The sequence below is a fragment of the Mercurialis annua genome, linkage group LG2 (assembly GCF_937616625.2).
Source record: "Mercurialis annua linkage group LG2, ddMerAnnu1.2, whole genome shotgun sequence".
NCBI classification, from domain to species: Eukaryota; Viridiplantae; Streptophyta; class Magnoliopsida; order Malpighiales; family Euphorbiaceae; genus Mercurialis; species Mercurialis annua.
In genome coordinates, this window is record NC_065571.1 from 38,534,334 (window position 1) to 38,555,909 (window position 21,576).

At 37.2% G+C, this 21,576-nt stretch overlaps 1 protein-coding gene across 1 annotated transcript; it reads right to left on the reverse strand.

The window, feature by feature from the left end:
- Positions 1 to 17,470: 17,470 nt before the first annotated feature.
- LOC126668470 (uncharacterized) lies at positions 17,471 to 21,294 on the reverse strand. Its single transcript, XM_050361662.1, has 7 exons — positions 21,093 to 21,294; positions 20,934 to 21,003; positions 19,535 to 20,695; positions 18,933 to 19,483; positions 18,664 to 18,812; positions 18,505 to 18,588; positions 17,471 to 17,536 (listed from the first exon to the last, which is right to left on the reverse strand). Exons 1-7 carry the CDS (start codon positions 21,292 to 21,294, stop codon positions 17,471 to 17,473), a joined length of 2,283 nt encoding a protein of 760 aa, XP_050217619.1.
- Between the last annotated feature and the right edge of the window lie 282 nt (positions 21,295 to 21,576).

A 21,576-nucleotide genomic window follows, 5' to 3' on the forward strand; every position in this document is an offset into this window, starting at 1 on the left:
TGGAAAAACTTGCCGGATACGGAGTTTTAAAGTCTAGAGAACTACAAAACTTAAAGTTTATAACTTGTCAAAGTTATTTGTTTAATGATTTTAAAAGCATAATTGTGCCTATACTCGTAATAGCTATTGATAATTGTCACGACATCGATAGAAAATGCATCACTAAATACATCAATACATGCATCAATAGGACATGCATCATATGCATTATGCTCAGACGAAAAGTTGAGATGTGACAACTTTTTGGGGATGAGAGACGTCATCACCCTAGTGCACAATTCTGCTAAGGTTTAAATGGAATTTTCAAATGAGTCGTTTTATTTGAAAGAGTTTTCAAGAAGTTTTGTTTTTATGTAAGTATACCTAGACCAAAACTCTGTGACAGAAGTGAAGTGCTCGCGAGCAAGCTGCGATCAAGGCTACAAGGCGAATGAATACGTATAATTGTGAAAACATAGGGTTTATGCCTCTAGATAATGAACTTAGCCTTAATTAAACAGACTAGTATACGACTAGAATAGTAGATATGTTCGGATAGTAAATCATATCTGATTAACAACGTATAGAACATGTATGTTATGTTTTAAATGCTCTTGATGTTTGATTAAGTCCATGAGAGCGGAATGCTCGCAAGACTTAAGTTACGATACGTAATCAAGGAAATCTAGGGGACACTGATTTTCTTGAATCCGGTCAGCATAGATGCTTATAGCTACGATAGTAATATGCATGTGACATATACGACGCGAGTATATGTTTTGATAATTTGCTAAGTCTACAATGAGCCAGAACACTCAGAACACTAGCAATAAGAAATGTAATTATAAAAGGCCAAAAGGAAGGAGATATTCCTAGAGTCCAACTTACGTGGACAACAGTTAGCTGTGATGACTAGTAGGTGTTATATTTTAAGGAATTTATCAGTATTCCTTTATATAGTCTCTATACTATGAACAAAGAACTGCGCGAACGCGTGCTGTTGCACAACAAGTATATGAGACGCGAGATGAAGATCGAGATAACAAAAGCAAATGCAACCCAGTCCAGTTAACCAGTAAAGGCCAGAAACGAGATGAAGGTCAATGGGAACCTAGCAAGATAAAGTGGGAATATACAGGCATCGGGAGTGCCGCAGTAACCAAACGTCGTTATGAATCAGTTAGCCGTAAAAGCAACTGATATAAGTAATTGTATGCCAATAATAGGATGATGGATACAAAGACAGTGTTAATATGAACAAAGAGACACCTATAGAGGTTTGATAGTGGTATATATAAGTTAAGATTAAAAGAGTTTAACAGATCAAGCGGTATGCTAGATCCTCTAGGAAAAGTAAAGTAAGATGCTCGTACACATTGAGCGGAGGGAGAACAAACAGTATTGTCGATCAAGATGTCGATGAAAGGTTCAACCTATGATTAGTCTCGATAAGTAATTAGAGCAGTGATAGACCAAATAATATGAATTAAGTTTGTAACCCGATTTGGGGAATTCTTTCTACTATTAGCTCCGATTAAGGATAATCAGGAAAGATCAAAGTAATTAGATGAGAAGATATGATGAAAATGAATAATTGAAGTATACGACAAGAAAGATTGAGATATAAACGACATGTACTGCAATAGGTGGATTGAGAGTTGAAACTTCCACCTCAAGGTATCGATTATGAAGCAAAATAGTAGGCTGTGAAAGGTACAAATGTAATGGATGCTTGCAAAGTGCTAAACCTTAAACTTCGAATTAGACCAAATAAAAAGTAATGTGATCAATATAGAAGATTGATTATGATCCTTAAAGGATTAAGATGTGTTAGACACGATCAAATTTGTTTGATATATTCCCAGAAGAAGATCCTCAGGAAGAGGACTTCGGGGAAGAAGAGTTATCAGACGAGTCCGATGTCGAGGAGTACCGGAATGAGCATTTCTGGTCTAGTGTACGGAAGTATCGCAATCTGAGGGAGGATGCAGGGATAGCCAACGGTTAGGCACGAGAGGCTCTGAAGTAGGTTAGGAGGCAAATGCGCTCCTTATCACAAGGAACACTACCAGTGGGACTGTATTCCACTGACTTTCTGCGTATGGTCGAGGGAATGACAAAGGTACATGACGTGTATGATAAAGTAATCAAAGTTAAGGAAAGTACGGATAACATGCATATGACGCAAGGAACTCGATAAGAATGATCGAAGAAAAAGAAAAAGAGAAAAGTCATGTGGAGAGTTGACAAGGAGATTAGAGAAATGGAAATCTATGTAGTCGCGGACACATAGAAACAAAGAAAGAAAAAGAGGATAGAGACATAGGATCGAATCCACTGAAAGTTAAGATGTCAGTAAAGGTACAATAGTACAATATGTAGGTAATCGAGAGCACACTATGTCGATAATTCAGGCAAAAAGGGACTGCGACCCATTGTTTAATTGGTGATCGACGTTCAGAGTGCTGAAACAAAAAATATCAAATATGCGAGATGCGATAGAGATAATATCAGCATAGGATCGGCTTTACAGACGGCTATGATAACAGTACAAATACGATAAGACGATACGTATACGATTGAGAGCACACTACATCGGAAAATTCAGATAAAGAAGGCCACAACTCTCTATTAATGATCGATGTTGTGGATATTAAAAGCAAGTAGTACATGAGGTGCAAAATGCACTGAGGAGGAAAGCAAATAATGCAACAGAAGATAATCAAGAAACAGGATAAGAGCGTGAATAAGGAACGCAAGAGGAATACCATAGGATCATAGCATTTAGACTATTAATCCTATTGGTTGACTAAGGACAAGAAGTTAAAGAAAAATTACGAAGAAATACATCTACAATGTGGATAAAAGTAGAAATAACAAGTGGAATAGCAAGATCGTGGATAGTAATGAGAAATAAACTTAACGCTGCATGATAGTAAAGAGAAATGAGTTGGAAGCTAAGAGCCAAACTAAGATTGACAATTGGAAGAAGATATAGCTAAGAAAGAGTTGGATTATGGCGATAAATACTAAAAGCATCTTTGAATGTCAAGAAGACGACAGAGAAAAGAAAAGCGTAAATAAAACGAGAAAGGATGATGAATAGAAAGATTAAACATGAAGCAAGAAACGACATTATCAGAGGACATTCTGATGTAAGTAAATAAATGGAAGAGGATTAAGATCCTCATTTAAGGTTTTTAAGCAAAGAAAGCTTACCTGAGTATTGGTCACGCGCTGTCTTATTAAAATAAGAAGTCAGCGACCAATATGAAAATCCTATCTGATTGAAAGCCAGATTGATGAAATAGATTGATGTAAAGTAAGAAGGAACAAGAAGTTTCAAGAATAGCGCGTTACGCTAAAGGAAAGGAAGTAGGTCAATAAACATATGAGATATATTGACGCAAGAGGAAGGCAAGTAAACCCTACGAGGAAAGTAAACAAAGACCTTATAAGGATACGTCATGAGGACTCACCTCATGATTTACTAAGATAAACGACGATAAGAGAAATAACAGTAATACAAATGAGAATAGCGGATAGGGGGATAAGTTCTTAGCACTACGGTGAGTAGCAATTGGATGACAGTAACAGCAATACAAAAGAAACTACGTAAGTAAAGAAGCATGAGCTAATTGAGTATTCACATTACTCAATAAGAAATGATGATAGGATTAGACGTATTGAACAAAAGTAAAGAATCAAGAACAGAGAATCATAAGTACAAATGAATACAAGTGACAAGGACTATTATTTTTAGTGTTAATATATCATTAGGACGAACTATCATTGAATATCAGTAAGAAACTGAAAGTTCAATTACGAGTTTAAGAGTTCATAGTATTGAATATCAGATAAGGAACCATAACGCATAAGGATACGGCTGAAGTCGCTATAGAAGAAGATAATGGCATGGAGGTCGGTAATAACTATTCTACGCGCCGACGGGCGCCATAAGATGAATACGGTGGACCTATGGTGAGTAGAATACAAGACGTTAAGGCTTTAGAATGAATCAAGAAATTATATGAAAATTCGAGGACGAATTTTTATAAGGTGGGAAGAATGTAATACCCCAAAAGATTTAATTCTCTAATTGGACCACGAGTTTTTAATGGCCATGGTGGCGATATCGGAAGAATTTTCGAGAAATTTAATAAATAAATCTAATTAGGTGGGTCTCAGGAAAAGTAATTATGCAGAATTTAATTCTAAGGTTGGAATTGGAATTAAAAGGAAAAATGTCAACAAAGGTCCCAAAATAAAGTTAAGGGACTAAAGTCGTAATTTAGCCACTGCGCCTCAAAAATGGAAATTTATAAGTTCTGACAGGAAAAAATTAATATTGGAATTCGTATTATTTAAACGCATAAGTATTAATCGATTTAGTTATGGACTAAATCGAACAAAAGAAAAAAAGTTTAAAGAATAAGGTTAGAAAATTCAAATAAAATAAATTATAAATCCCGAGTTGATAATTATTTTGACAAGGTCCGTGAAATGTTATATAGTATCTGTGGTAAAAGATTCGGGTCAATCAGAGACCTTTTAAATTTGGACGCGGATTCGTTTTGGGCTAAATTGCAATTTTTGAAAAGTTCAAAAATTAAGTCTCGGAAATATCAATTGGAAGATGATTGATGGAAAGTAATAATCTGGTGTTTGTATTATTTATTTGAAAATAAATAATACGGAGATAATCAAGTTAAAAGAATAATTTAACTGTTTGGTTAAATTAGAAAGTTTAAAAGAGAAATGATTTAAGTTAAAGAAATGAAGGATCAAAGTGGCGAATTAGCCAAAAAATATGTAAAAGAAAGAAAGGAATCAGATGATTCCAAAGAGGTAGAGAAGGAGCAGAAGGTGAAGAGAGAAAGGAAATGATGATCGATACGATCCGCCGCCGTTTCGCCGTTTCTCGTCCAAATCGAGCGTTCTTTATATCGATTCGTTCAGAATTCGATTCGCTATCATCGTTAAGCTTCAAATCGAGGTAATTTGATGATTTTTGATATTGAAATGATTGGATTAGGGTTAATTCGTTTTAACGAATTAAACGAATTGTAATCGCGTTTCTATTATCGTTTTTGATGGATTTGGAGTTGAAATTGTGTTAAAATGAGATAGGGGCATGTCGAAATCAAGATCGAGCACGTCCGAATCAATCGGAAACGGATTCCGAATCGTGCGAGGCACTGTGTGTGCCAACGCACACAAATGTGTGCAATCGCAAACATGGTGTGCGAACGCACATAACCCCTCGTGCGCTCGCACAACCGAAGAACTTACCTGTTTATACGTTTTCGCCCCGTTTAGACCTAGATTTCTAACTTCAAGTACGTCGAACATTAAAAGTGAATCACGGACCCCGAAAACGAGAAATTTGGATATCGAACATAACGTGTTCGATTAGGGTTTCGAGATATAAAGAAACCTAAGTTTAAGAATCGATAAATAAGATATATAATGAATATCTCGAATAACTATTAGAATACTATTAAAGTTAAGAATTGTATTTGAAATAAGATTATATTAATCTAAGTTTATAACTTAGGGTTTTGATACTAAGTTCACGTTTATGAATTAAACATACAAGTAATTCAGATAAGTAACTGACTTACCGACGAGCGGGAATAGCTAAAGGATCAAACGACGCATGGAGCTCGCATTCATGGGATCTTATTATTATTATTATTATTCGGAAAGCGGTTATTGTGAGTGGCAAATTTACTTTCGCGTATTATTATTATAAAAGTCATTTTCTTATATTATGAATATTATTATTATTAAATACCTCGTATTTATATGATTTGCTCGTATAAGATGTTATGTTTGATAGATTTGATTATATGAATGTTGTTTTATTCGTTGTTTTGAAGATGAGTATCTAGTGTACGATCCGAAGAGGCCAACTACCTATTGGGTGTCAATAGGCTGTGTGATCACTAGTGGATCAATCTAGAGTGCCTGACTTATGATTAAGAATTAATATATTTATGTATGATATGATACGAATATGATACGAGAGTGAACTCAGTTACGGTGTAACCTAAGCCCCGTATCTAGTGGGTTGGATCCACAAGTGAGTTGAACTCACATTTTGAGATTTGATACGAGTGAGCACTCGGTTACGGTGTAACCTGGAGTCCTCGTATCTATTGAGTTAGACTCACGTTGAAATTAAGAATATTTACTATTTGCTCATATCATGAATTTACTAACGTACTAAGCGTATGACGCTAAATTTTGATAATACCATTAGTAACTTGCAAACTCACTCAGTATTTTTCCCAAATACTGACCCCTCACTTTGATGTTTGCAGGTAGTCGGAGTCGGATCAGACAAACCATCTCCATTGTGCCAGAAGTCGTTGGACTTGCACAAGTATGAATTCCTAAAGCTGCAGTAGTCATTAGGCGTCAATAGAAGACATTGTGAATTTGTTATAAATAACTGATTTTAACTGTATACTCAGAAATGATATTTTAATAACTATAAAAGTATTATCTAAAAGAGTTTTTCTGAAAATGTTTTATATATAATATTATGTCTTTAATTGCGAAAAATTATTAGTGGTTTTAGGCTTGTTACGGGTTTCGGAGCTACCACTCCCATTCCCCAGCGCCGGTCTCGGCTCAATAATTTGGGTTGTGACACTAAGGCTTCTAACAATCGTCACAGGACTACGGGTTCCCAGTCATGGAAACATCTCAGGATCAAGGATTCTCACAATTCGATCATCGCGAGATTAAGGGTGCCAATCACTGCAACATCTCGGGACCGAGGCTTCTCACAATTGGATCATCACGGGACTACGGGCTCCTAAGCACAACAGAAGGCAAAGAATCAAATCACTTTTTGGAAACCAGAAATTTAAACAAGACATCGAGAACACAAAGTGATGATGAAATTTTGCAAGCAAAGTCTCCACGCATAGAAAACGATGTACTGACATACAAGAAGGCACTACAAAGGACAAAATTCTACTTGTCAGAATCCCAGTCCTACACCAGGGTCTCAGAATCTCCATCATCGCCACCGAAGAACTCATCGTCAGCATCGTCGTCGCGCCCAGCCTGCACACTGTTAGAAGAAGAAGCAGGGTCTTTGCGACCACCAGGGGCTCCAAGTCCACGATCGCCGACGCGGAAGTCACATTAGCTACCGGTAGGAAACACAAGGGGAATATCAACTCAACTGTCAGCAGGAGCCAGCTCAGCCCACTGCAACCTACGGCCCAGATCATATATGTAGTGCTGCAAGAAACAAGAGAGCAGTCAGAGAAAAATATTGCATACATGCATACATATAGAATAGATCATATTGCATTCTGGCATGTTTATCTGTGCAGATATGGTACATAGCTGACCTCTCCATGAACAACGGGTCACAACCTCCATCTGATTCCATAATCAGTAGGCGCCAACCCTCTATCTTCAAAAGCCACTACCAGAAACACTAGGCGCCAAGCCTACGCCATCTGGAAACACCCAAAGCAAACAACCTACAAGCCAGACAGCGGGGCACTGTGCAAGGAAATACTCTCCATAAACACCAGGCTTTGAACATCCATCTCACCCTAGAATAAGGACAAGGCGCCAACCCTACTCCAATACCATAACAAATATCAAATATCAGCTTCAAAAGCAGAAGACGGGGAGGCATCAGGTCTCCACCAGCCTAAAGACAGGGACATCGGGTCTCCACCAGCCAAAAGGTAGGGACATCGGGTCTCCACCAATCAAAAGACAGGGGGCATCAGGTCTCCACCAACCAGAAAATTAGGGGCATCAGGTCTCTACCAGCAAGAGGATCGGGGGCATCAGGTCTCCACCAGCCAGAGAACCGGGGGCATTAGGTCTCCATCAGCTAGAGAACTGGGGGCATCATGTCCCCACTAGCTAGAGAACCGGGGGCATCAGGTCTCCACCAGCCAGAAGTCAAGAAACATAGGTTTCCCACCAAACAGAAATAGAAACAAAAAGGCACTGTAAAGGTAGTAAAACATCTAAAATGTTAAACAAATACAAGAAGATTGCGCATCAGCACCGTACGGAACCTAAAGCCCTGGCACGCCAACTGGAGGCAGCTCACCTAGAAGACGGAATAACACCGAGTCGTCCAAGTAGCTTCGTCAGGGAGCAGATACAAACTCATTCACCGTATAACCTCTATGGTCCGTACAAAGAGCAGGCGGCACAACATACCTCCCACGCAGCATAGACAATAGCGGTCCCACGGGAATGATAGGAGAACTAGGCCGGATCCACCAGCGAAAGACGCGCTCACCCAGAAGGTAGGACCAGCAATTTGGGTCATTCATTAGATATCGCATGCCAAATCTCTCAGTAGCGCCCTGCATCCACCGAGGTCAAATCTCCCCCGGAAGGATGTTCCGTGACGAATGGATTTGCAAAATACCCCAAGTAAGTATACAAGTCAAATACAGTTTAAACACTAACTAATTTGTTATATGTTGTGCACCCCAATATAAGCCAGCTCACTCAACTACTTTTTACCAGAAACTCCCAGACCCCGAGTCATAGTACAAAACATATCCCAAAGACTCAGCAACAAAAAACCTATCTCAGGTAAAAGGCTGAAATCTTAAAAGTGTGCCAGACCGAATCACTCAAGTATGAGAAAATACGGATTAAAGTGAATAAGGATGTATCCACTTTCCCCTGAGGCATTTGTAAGCGCAAGCCTTCCATGGAAAGGCTACTTAGGGCCATTTTTCTTCTAATAAACCCAGGACCAAAAGGCTCCACAGAAAATTCGGACAAAGTCCAGAGCCTTCAGAACAAATCCAGAGAATTAGAACAAGCCATTGTGGATCATAACAAGCCCCAGAGCCTTTGAGAAAAGCCTTAGAGGATCAGAACAAGCCTCAGAGCCTTCAAAGTCCCAAAAATTTCAGAACAAGCCCCAAAGCCTTCAAGACAAGTCTCAGAGCCTTCAGAACAAGCCTCAGAGCCTTCAAGATAAGTCCCAAAGCCTTCAAAACGAGTGACATAGGACCGGAATTACACCATGTAGAAATCGAAATAACCCTAGAGGACGAGAAAGCTACCCTGAAGATGGGATTTTCAAGACATAGCCAGACTCCACATATGGTAGAAAAACACCAAGATATGGCATCGAGACGCCAAAACTAAAGCATGGTATAAAGACACAAAAGAACAGTAGAGAGACACTGAAATATGGCATAAAGACCCTAAAGCTTGGTAGAAAAACACCAAAGGATGGTAGAGACACACAAAGATATGGCATAAAGACGCAGAAGAACGGTAGGAAGATACCGAAGATCGCTAGAAAGGCGTTGAAGCATGGTAGAAAAACACCAACAGATGGTAGAGAAACACCGAAACATGGTATAGAGACACCATAAGTGGCATAAAGACGCCAAAGCCTGATGGAAAACATCAGCATACAGTTGAAAGACACCGAAGCCTAGTAGAAAGACACCAGAATCTGTTAACGTGAAATAATTAACATGCAATATAGGTGGCCTTTGGGACATCCAAGGGATCTTGTCTGTCTATAAGAAAGTCTCGGACAGGACAATTACCAGGATTCAAGCCATCGGACCACTCTCGGGACAGCCGAGAGTTTATAGTTCCAATCCACGGGGCACGCACTCAAGCAGCCTGGGCTCAACGGCAGCTAAGAAAACTATTCCCAACCAGATGCAGAGTAGGCCAGAATCAGAGTTGCTTGAGGCCAGAGTCATGCACCACAGCAGGTAATGCTCAGGCTAGGGCATTACCATACTACCATGCGAGCAAGGGCCTCCAATGGTGGGTAGTATCCTTGTCGCTCGTCTAATAGCAAGTCTTTCTTTAACAAAAATAAATCTACTTCGTCAATTCTCGTTAAAGAGGGGGCAAACTGTAAACACCTATTTTTCCGACTGGTAAAAGATGATAAGGAACTGAAGTGTCCAATGATGATTTCTAGAGAAACCCGTCCGGGTGACGAGCTTTCAATATTCTTGCTGTAATCTAAGCAGGCGTAATCTGTGCACAGTTTCAAACTTGGAGGGTTAAAACGTAATAAGGCGTAAATAGCCCATAAGAATCCAAAGAAATTGTAAAGAAAATGGACTAATTGCCATATCTTAGACGTTTACGGGCCAATTGGCAAGTTTGACGGACTGAAATTGACCTTAACCAAACCTATAGGGCCGGAGGAACCTTTTTTAACACTTTTAGGCACCAAAATAGACCTTTAGCACCTTTTTAATTAGCTAGCAAGTTCAAATCCGAAAATTAAAAGGAAAATTAATTAAATAGAGTTTAAAGCTAATCTTAACAGCTAATGACTTATCACTTAACAGTTTAAACCCTAGAAGACTCTAATCAAATCCTAGGTCACCCTAATCACTATAAATACAGCCTTAAGCCAGTCTGGCTAAAGGTGGCACACAAACCCTAGAAATCAGACATGGTGGCACACAAACCCTAGATATTGACCAGTATAATTCGGCCACTACACACACACTAAAATCCAGTCCTGAAAACACTAAACAAGTGTTAATTTTAGCCATAAAATTGCCATAATTAGATTAACCATTAAATTGCAAAATCACTAAAAAAACTTCAATGAAAAGCATGTTAATCACTTTAATTAATTGTTTTTAATATTCAAACCCAGAAAGTGCTTGATTAAGTGCCTTAGAATGCATGTTTCTAGGTGTTTTTAAGTGTTTTTACCATGAAAAAGCCTATTTTCAAGTTACTGCCAATAAATTACTTTTTGCCTAGATGAGATTTAAACACTCTCATTATGTATTTTTTGGATTCCTTATTCGATTTTTGCTGTTTTGACTACTTTTTGTTTTATGAAAAATGGAGCTTAAACGAGTGAGAAAGAAGCAAAACAAAAATCCCAGAATTGCTGCCGACGAACCGGCGCCGCTTCCCATATCCTCTAGACTTCGATTCGAACTTCAAAACGTGTTTTTGGGCCCATCCGGACTTCAAATCAGGCCCAGTTTGAACCCACGCATAGCTAATCCAATGTAGTTTAATATTCTGTAATGTAACTGGCCAGACCCAATGTAAAACCGACTCAGAAGTCCAAAGATGTAGCATAGTGTATAAACCGGGCCCACAAGCCCGAGGCCTAGCAAACCAGCAACTTCTAGAGCCGATTTCGGGCTAACCCGAACTTGGAATCGACTCTGGATCAAACCAGTAGAACCGGATAGACGAGACGCACAAATCCGTGATTAGACCAAGAGCCCATTCTAACTAGACTGATGGTAAAAACCCGCGCGAGTGCCAGGCACTCAAAGTCAACGAGGTTTAAAAGTATCTCTAACCTTATATGTATATCCAACTGCCCCTGAGCATGCTAGCACTGTTTACGTCTTTCCAAAAGCATTCCAAATCCAATAATAACTGGCTAAAGGACTAATCACCTAAAATTAGCCCATTAATGCAATTTCAGCCCATCACTTAGACATCGTAGGACTAATACAAAAATGTAGCAACAGTTGTGTAGGTTTTTCAAGACTCACCTAATAAAATCAATCACCAAACTTATATATCCGGTTTTAGGCTTTGTGCATGTAAAATATCCAGACCAACCAGACTTATGACTATTTGCTAGAAACCTTTAAGGTTAGATATATGCTTAGGAGTACCTGCTACTTGCCTCAAATGCCAGTCCAGATCAAGTTATATGCGCGTTATACGTGTTTACTGCTTTCATACATATTTATTTACAGCCTTCATATCCTGTGAACTGTATATACTGTTGAGATGAGATATAATGCAAATATGTCTAGTAAATAAAACCAGTAACCGATAAGTCAAGCACAGAGTCTCGGGGAGGTCCACGAACCCTAGTTTTTGGTCCGATGCACGATAGTCTTACCGGAGGCGAGTAAGGCTATCTAGTCGGTTAAAAGACATTTCCTAGTTGAACTAGGTGGCGAATCCATTTTTCAAACCATTTCTAGATCGAGAAGTCAGACATTAGCCTTGGGCGAGCGGCCCCCGAACCCCGCTCCGCTCACAGTGGTATTATAAGTTAAAAGAAAAGTTCAATTGAGATTAATTTGTACATGTTGTTTATAGAAGTCGTCTATATACAGTGTAATTTTTTAAAGTCTATCGTTTATGAAATGAGACTAAAGTTAGGAATTCGAAGACTGGTAAATGTTGACAATTGAATTCTAACTAGATGCAACCATTGTCGATGTGCCAAGTCAGAACACCATGGTGATTGACTAGTGGGCTAGCAGGAGCATACGCTTTTGAGGGACATCGGTTTTGTGATTTTACTTTGTGGTTTTTACTTTTGAATATTTATGTTTAAACTGTTTTAAATAACAAATCGCACTAGTATATTTACACCATGAAAGATCCATTGGAACAAACTTCGTATTGGTTGTCAATAGGACTGTGTGATCACTAGTAATACGCTAGATACGAGACTGTGTCTCACATAAAGGTCACTTAAGTCATTGGGCATTGGAAGGGCTAGCGACCCTGACTTAACATCTGAGACGGCTGAACAGTTACGGTCACAGGTAACAGTGTGATGGCAGTTTCACAGTTACGGTCCAGACACTGGCTTAGACGACAGTGATTCAGTTTGCGGTCTAAGGCCATGTTGTGTAGGTTGAGACCCGTACAATCGTGTACCGTGTAGGATTTCATCTGGATCAAGTAATTGGTAATATTTTATATATATGGGATTTGAATATTTGATTGTAAATGTGTAGACTCACTCAAAAATAATTATATTTCTGACCCCCCCCCCCCCTCCCCTCCCCAATATTCACCTTTCACGTGATCAAGAACGAGGCCGGACTTCCACAATAATTCTGAAATTCAATGTCAACCATAACTATAGAGCTGCAAGTAGTTGGGTACAGGAAGTCTGTCTTTCTGTTTACAGTAGTTCAAACTATTTTTATAAACTCTGATTGAGCTATTATATATAATATATGTTTGAAAAGCTGTGTATTTTTTAAAATGCTATGACCAATTGTTTGAGAGATACACTAGTTTTATGTTTTTAGAATTTTAGGATTGTATTGGAAACATAGTAGATGCGTCAACTGAGACTAATGTTTGTTCTCTGGTTTCTTGAAATACGATCGGGCCCTCGATGCGAATGCACAGCAACCTGGATGTCCAGTATTTTAACGTTTTTGATTCTTTTCGAGTCGTGCACTCGAATTGGATTAAACGGACTCCGATAAATGAAATAGGACGTTTTAAAAGGCTAAAACGTTTACATAAAGTGAACGATATTTGGTTTATTAAAACAATGTTATGTTTTAATAAAGCCCTACGTTAATCAAACGATTAATGTTAAAATGAATATAAGTCCATACCAAGAGTGGTATTATAAGTTGAACGAGAAGTTCAATATTGAGATTAATTTATACATTTTGTTTATAGGATTCGTCTATATACAGTGTAAGTCTTAAAGTCTATGGTTAATGAAATGAGAATAAAGTTAGGAATTTAATGTCTGACATATGTTGATATTTGAATTCTAACTAGATGCAAGCAGTGTCGATGTGCCAAGTCAAAACACCATGGTGTTTGACTAGTGGGCTAGCAGGAGCATACGCTTTTAGGGGACATCGGTTTTGTGAGTTTACTTTGTTGTTTTTACTTTTGAATATTTATGTTTAAACTATTTTAAATAACAAATCGTACTAGTATAATTACACCATGAAAGATCCATTGGAACAAACTTCCTATTGACTTTCAATAGGACTGTGTGATCACTAGTAGCACGCTAGATATGAGATTATGTTTGATATAGAGGTCAGTTAAGTCATTGGGCGTTGGAAGTGCTAGCGACCCTGACATAACATCTGAGACGGCTGAATAGTTACGGTCACAGGTAACACTATGATGGCAGTTTCACTGTTAGGGTCCAGACACCGGCTTAGACGGCAAAGATTCAGTTCGCGGTTTAAGGCCTATGTTATATAGGTTAAGACCCATTCAATTGTGTACCTTGTAGGGTTTCATCTGGATTAAGTAATTGGTAACATTTTATATATAAAAATGTTTTATATATATGCGATTTGAATATTCAATTGTAAATATGTAGACTCACTCAGAAATAATTATATCTCTGACCCCTCCAATATTCACCTTTCAGGTAATCAAGAACGAGGTCGTACTTGCATAATATTTCTAGAAGTCAATGTCAACCATACCTATAGAGCTGCAAGTAGTTGGGTACGGGAAGTCTGTCTTTCTGTTTACAATAGTTCAAACTGTTTTTATAAACTCTGATTGAACTATTATATATAATATATGTTTGAAAAGCTGCGTGTTTTCTAAAATGCTATGACTAGTTGTTTGAGATATATACTGATTTTATGTTTTTAGCTTTTTAGGATTGTATTAGAAACAGAGTAGGTGCGTCAACTGAGATTGATATTTGTCCTCTGGTTTCTTGAAATACGATCGGGGTTTTACAAACTCGTTTTCAAAAACGTGTTTTGCAAAAAAATTTATAAAGCTTTTTAGGCTTACTACGAGTTTTGGAGCAACCATTCCCATTTCCTAGCGCCGGTCTCGACTCGAGTTTCAGGTTGAAATCGGAACGTGACATTCTTACCATGATTGCTATGATTTGTACCTTTAAGCATGTTTTTGATTTGTTTCAACATGTTTCATCAATCATATCTTGAGTCCAATACATTCCATTATGTTTTTTGTTCGTTTTGATCAGTTTTTGAGTGTTTTTGCATGAAACTAAACCAAAACAACAACCTCCCTCGACCAAGCCAGAAGTGGCGCCACCTCTAATTCACTATGGTTCACCACTTCACCACTTCACCTTGTTGGGCGCTACTATTCTTCGCCACCAGACACTCCCAGATCTTTGATTCGTAGTTGTAGCATTGGTTTTGTGTTTCCGGGCTCGTTTGAGCTCAGAATTGGGCTCCGTTTTAGCCAACAGATTTATAATTAGTTTTAGGACATTATTCTATATTGTAATTGAAAATACCGAATTTGTATCATGCTACAAATCCATTTGTATGATCTGCACATCATCCGGGTCTCGAAGCCCAAATCCGCCAGAGACCAGCAACTTCCTGATCAGATTTTGGGTTTGTTTGAACTCAAAATCGATCCTTGTTTGAACTAATGGATTCCGTGTTTTGACCGAGTCCTGATTCCGACCGTACAAACTTCCAAACGACATACGAGTGCTAGACACTCCAAGTCTACGAGGTTATTAATTATTTCTAACCTTGTACGTATATCATCTGCCCATGTGTATGTTTATATTGTTTATACGCTTTATGAAGCATGTATAGATCTAATATTAACAGGCTAATGAACATAACCATATTAAGTTACCATTAAATCCAGCAAATCACTTATAAATCATGGGATTGCTATGAAAATATAATAGAAGGTTGTATAGGCATTTAAGATGACGTAATAGAATCAACTGCACATGTACATTTGATTTAAGGTTTGTGCATGCAAATAGAATAATGACTCACCACTATCTGCTACATAATAAAAACTACCGGAATTAGATGAGTTTTTAAGATTACATGCCACATGTCTCACATGCTAGTTCAAATCAAGTCATATACGCGTCTTACCAGTTAACCGATTTCAAGACTAGTTTACTTTTCCAATACGATACCATATGCACTATATGAGTGTTAATATGAAATAACAAGAGATGCCATGCAAATGTTCGAAACATTCGATAAGTCAAGTACAAGAGTTTTGGTAGTGCCCTCGAACCCAGTCTTTTGATCCGATACAAGATAATATCACACATAAATGAGTGAGGTTCAATAGTCAGTAGGAAAGGAATTTCCTAGCTTAACTATATGGATACTCCATTATTTTCAAAATCTAACCAAATTCAAAGTCAGCCATATATCCAGACGAGCAGCCCTTGAACCTCGCTTTGCTCATAGATATATGTGAAGGATTTCATAATAATTTTCTCTAAAAATAATTATTTTAATCTTGAAACTTTGATTGCTTTTGATGAATTTTAAAAAGTAATTTTGACTTTATTTATGTAACATTTGGGTTATTTATTATTTTTCAGTGTTATTTCGAAATTTAAATTTAAAGTTACCTGAAGTTTGATTTAAGTATACTCTAAAAGAAAACTATCTATAAATTATTCTATCGATGTATATGGAGACACGAGATCTTCTCGATTTATTTTTCACTATCAGAATTTTCTATGATTGTCGTTAAATTATTTCTTTTTTTTTATTAGATGAAATATTAAGTTTAATGGTGTATTCTTGATTTTTTTTTATAGTTGATTCACTTTGAGGTATTTTAATTTTATTTTTAATATAATTCTATTTTTTTTAAGAAAGACTAGATCTTGAACAAATTTATATTAAAAGAAGGCTTAATGGCATAAAAAATCATAAACTTTAGCGTGTTTTGCAAATTTAATATAAACTTTCAATTTTGACAAATTAATACACAAACTTTTAATTTTTTGCAATTTTAGCACAGATCAATTTTCCTTCAAAAAAATAGAGAAAAATGCTGATGTGGACCCCGGAATAGTGGTTATTCCGGTGTACACATCAGTATTTTTTTCACGAAAAATTGATCGGTGCTAAAATTGCCAAAAATCAAGAGTTTGTGTATTAATTTGATTGAAAGTTTATGTTAAATTTGCAAAACACGCTAAAGTTTTTGATCTTTTACGCAATTAAGCCTTAAAAGAATATCAAAAAATGAAAGCTAATAACTCTCATGACTCCTGACTTTAGGGCCTTTTTAAATAAATCCCCTAAGATTAAAAAACGGTTTGTAAAACCCTTAAAATTTTGTGTTTGGTCTGTAAACTCCTTCCGTCTATTTATCTACTAACGCCGTCAAAAAAGATGAAGTGGCCTGTTTTTAAAAAAATTATAGACACGCAATCAACTTCACATCACCTGACACGTTATCATAAAATCTTAAAATCGCAAAATACCCTTAAAAATAAAAATTTAAATATTATTTAAATAATCAATTAAAAATTAACGATCCTAAAATTGATTTGTATAATAAAATAAAAATAAAAAAACCCACTCCAGCCGGCCGCCATCCACTCTCGCCGCAACCCTTCACTCTGACAGGTGAAGGCAGGTGGATGGGTAGATAGAATATTATGATTTTTAAATTTTTGGGTTTAGATTTTTAAGGGTATTTTGGATATTTTAATTTTTTTTACTAACCTGTCAAGTGATGTGAAACCGATTATATTTTAATAATTTTTGAGATTTTTAAGGGTATTTTGGATATTTTAATTTTTTTTACTAACCTGTCAAGTGATGTGAAACCGATTACCTTTTAATAATTTTTGTTTTGAAATGCCTCTGCAGTTTTTTTGACGGAGTTAGTGAAAAAATAGACTTAAATAATTTACATATCGAACGTATAAATTTTAAAGAGTTTACTGACCATTTTTAAATTTTAGAGGTTTTTTATAAATGGATTTTTGAATTAAGATTCACGGATCATTAATAGCCAAAAATGAAGGACCATCAAGTACTTGGTAATCAACAAGAAGATATTCCTTTCATCAAAATAATAAAAATAAGAAGATATTCTTTCATTCAGAAGTTGACCATAAAAAAGAAAAAGGTTCCTAAGGTACAATTATTGGATTAGCCTTTTATATTTCTTTGGAGATTGCATATCAATGTTAGTTTTGCTGAGCTTGCTTTCACACTTTGAACTTGCATAAAATATATGCACATAAATAAAATAAAATATCTTCAGTAATTATATGTTATATTATACCTAAAATTTTCTCGTACGAATTCTATATGATCCATTGACCACTGTATGTGTAGTTCGATGAGAAAGTTTTAGGTAGATTCGGTCCACCACGTCATCCAAGAAATAAACTTATCATATTATGACACGTCATTAAAATAATGGCACTATCGTAATATTATTATTTAAAAGTGTAAAAAAGTAATAAACAAAATTATAATAGTGCCACTATTTTAATAACGTGTCATAATGTAATAGGCTGGTTCACGAATAATGTGGTAGACTGAGTCTATCTAAAAATCTCTCATAGTTTGATATGGTCTCATCTTGGAGAAATTCTTAGGTAGACTCAATCCAGCACGTCATCCGTGAACTAACCTATCATATAATTACATATCATTAAAATGATGGCAATTTTGTAAATTTGTTTATTATTTATTTACACTTTTGAATAGTAATATTATAAGATTGCTATTATTTTAATGACGTGTCATTACATGATAGGCTTAGTTCACGGATGACGTGATAGACTGAGTCTATCTAAGAATTTCTCCTCATCTTGATAAATTTTGTTTTGTATTCTTTTCCTATCATTTGTAATTATGTTAATTCTGAGAAATAGTTTTTGTAAAGCTAATCTAATAGTACAAACATTTTTTTAAAATTGAAAATTTATGGTGTATTTGGTTAAAATAAATATAATTTTATTTAGTTTACTTTTTTTTTGATAATCAAATCTCATTAATGAAATATCGAAGCAGTTACAGGAGTAAGATACTCAGGAAAGTTCGAAAACCAATCCCGATGACCTGACAGGGAACGGGTGTTACGCGCTAACAAGTGCGCAGCCTGATTCGCAGATCGCCTTATAAAAACAAAAAATAAATTAGAAAACTGCTTCGCTAGCATAGCACAATATTCCACCAAAAAATCACCTTTAGCCTGAATGGGATTTCTAATATCTTGGATAACTTCCAAGGCATCTGACTCGACAATAAGATTCCTCCATCCCTTCAGCCAACTAAGGACCTCTCTAATACCAATCAACTCAGCAGATCTTGCATCAAAAAGACCTGGAAAATTAACTTGTCTTGCTTAAATGATTTTTCCATGCTCGTCTCGAACTAAGCACCCGATTGCTGCTCTTCCCTCCGTCTTAAATAACGCTGCGTCCACATTAACTTTATAATAACCTGCATTAGGAGGCTTCCAAACTACTCTGCCATCATCCTCTTCTATCTTCCCTTCTCCCTCAACCAGGTTTTGCCTTCGAGCATTCTTCCAAGCCAGCAGCTGCTGGCTAGCTGAGTTCAGCAGAGTCGTTGCATCTCTTCTTTTATTCTCCCAAACAGCACTATTCCGATTCATCCACAGCTGCCAACAAATCATGGCTGCTAGTTCGCTCTCTTCTTTTTTCAACTTCTCTAACCAAGACCTGCACCATTCTAACACATCTGAAACTGCAGTTAAATTAAATTTCAGATTTGAAACATTCCAGCAAGATACCGCAACTTCACAACCAAAGAAAATGTGCTCAACAGTCTCATCAACACTACCACACACTTGACATTGGGCATTTATAAAAACCCGTTTGCGAGCCAGAGCTTCAACCGACGGAAGGAAACCCGATACTAGACGCCAAAGGAAATTCCTAATGTGTAACGGAATATTCAGGTTCCATAATTTATTCCAACAGAAAGCTGACCTCTGATTCTCTTCCCCACTCTTTTCCCCACTCAAACACCTGTAGACACTTTTGACAGAAAACCGGTTCTTCTCGTCAAGCACCTAGAACCAGCTATCTTCTATGTTGCGAATACTAACAGGGACTGACAGAATGCGCATCTGATCTTCCTCGGAGAACAACTCCCTAATGATATCCAAATCCCATTCTTTCGTTCCTTCTTTGAAGAGTTGCCAGACTTTACTACCAGCTAAGTCCCGTCTTTCATCAGTTTTAACAAAACCCGACTCTAAATCTGTTAGCCATGGATCCCGCCAAATGTCCGCAGTTTCGCCATTACCAATACGCAAGCGAATCCCTTTCCTCATAACCTCTTGAGTAGCGAAAATACTTCTCCACACAAAGCTAGGGTTCGATCTCAACGTGGCGCTCAAGAATGAACTCTTCGGAAAGTACTTCGCCTTAAAAACCCTACTCATTAGAGAATCGCTGTTTGTATGTAGCCTCCATGCTTGCCTCGATAACATAGCAATATTGAACTCATGAATTTTCCGAAACCCAATACCTCCAAATTTCTTTGGTTTGCAAAGTCTATCCCATCTAGCCCAACATATGCCTTTCTTCTCCTCCCTATTCCTCCCCCACCAATAGGAATTCATCATCCTTTCTAGCTCGTCACACAAGTCTAAAGGAATTAAGAACACGTTCATAACAAAATTTGGCATTGCCTGAGCCACTGTCTTTAGAAGAATCTCCTTACCCCCTCTAGAAAGAGTCTTCGCACTCCAGCCCTTAATCTTGTGCCACACTCTATCACGAATGAAGTTTAGTATCTGCCTCTTGTTCCTGCCTACAAGCGACGGCAAACCGAGATACTTCCCCTGATCCGCAACTTCATCCACGCCGAGTAATCTGCAAATATCCTCCCTTAGCTTATCCGGGCTGTTAACACTAAACATAATATTTGTCTTTTGGAAGTTTATTTTTTGCCCCGACATACTTTCATACTCCTCAAGAACACGCATAATAACCTCTGTTTCCTCAATAGAAGCACGGAAAAATAGATAACAATCATCCGCAAAAAGAAGATGAATAACCGAAGGAGCACCTCTACACACTGTGGCTCCATGTATTCGGTTCCCACTTTCCTCTCTGTTAAGAAGACAGCTCAAACCCTCAGCGCAAATAATAAACAAGTATGGAGATAAAGGGTCTCCCTGTCTCAAGCCCCGACCCGGCTTAATCGGATCATCATCATAGTTGTCACCCACACTTGTTTATTTAGTTTACTTAAACAATTATTTAATAACTATATATTTTTATATTAAACCAAAAAACTGTAATAGATAACGATTTAAAAAGGAAGGGAGTAGAATGAAACAACTTTTTAGTGTGACATGAAAAATTTAGTGATGAGTTAAAAAAAAATGAACAAATAATTACTTTACCCCCCCAAACTTGGCACAAATTATTAAAAACGTACAAATTAGCAAAACCGGATCATATTTACCTTGAACTTGGCAAAACCGGTTCCAAAACACCCCTATTCAGATGTGGCATCTTAATTGGAGAATGATATTCTAAATTTAAAATAATTAACTCTAATTAACTTAATCTAATTAAATATTTAACCCTAATTAATTTTAAACTCATCTTATTCTTCCTCTACCTCCACCACCACTATCCCTCTTCCTCCACCTCCACCGAACACCACCCAAAATCCATAATCCACCGTCCAAACCCATCATTAACGTCGGAACACCGCCCAAACCCATCAGCAGCGGCTGAGGGACGAACTGGGTTCGTCTCTCAGCAGAGACGAACCCGATTCGTCTCTCATCTGAGAGACGAACCCGTGAGAGACGAATCATTCGTCTATCATCTGAGAGACGAACCTAGATCTGGGTTCGTCAGAGCGACGAACTCACCACAGAGACGAGCTAACGATGAGCAGCTGCTGGAAAAAATTTCTGGCAGCTGCTCATCAGAATTAAAAAAAATTGAATTTATTTTGCAAAATATACAAAAAGGTCCGTTATATTTTTAGTTAATATAATTTTGATATGTAAGGTTTTAAAATTAAATTGCTTTTTTAATTATTATGGACTAATCTATACAATGTTAAAAATATTAGGATCATTTTAAACTTTTTT

Bases quoted from the DNA above. Each gene is read 5' to 3' on its own strand.
- LOC126668470 (XM_050361662.1), bottom strand. From the start codon at position 21,294: ATGATTCGTCTCTCACGGGTTCGTCTCTCAGATGAGAGACGAATCGGG. The intron at 21,004-21,092 runs GTAGAGGAAGAA...TTTTAAATTTAG, and splicing joins GAGGGATAGTGGTGGTGGAG to AATATCATTCTCCAATTAAG. The intron at 18,813-18,932 runs GTTATTATAAAG...TTAATTTTCCAG, and splicing joins TTGGAAGCCTCCTAATGCAG to GTCTTTTTGATGCAAGATCT.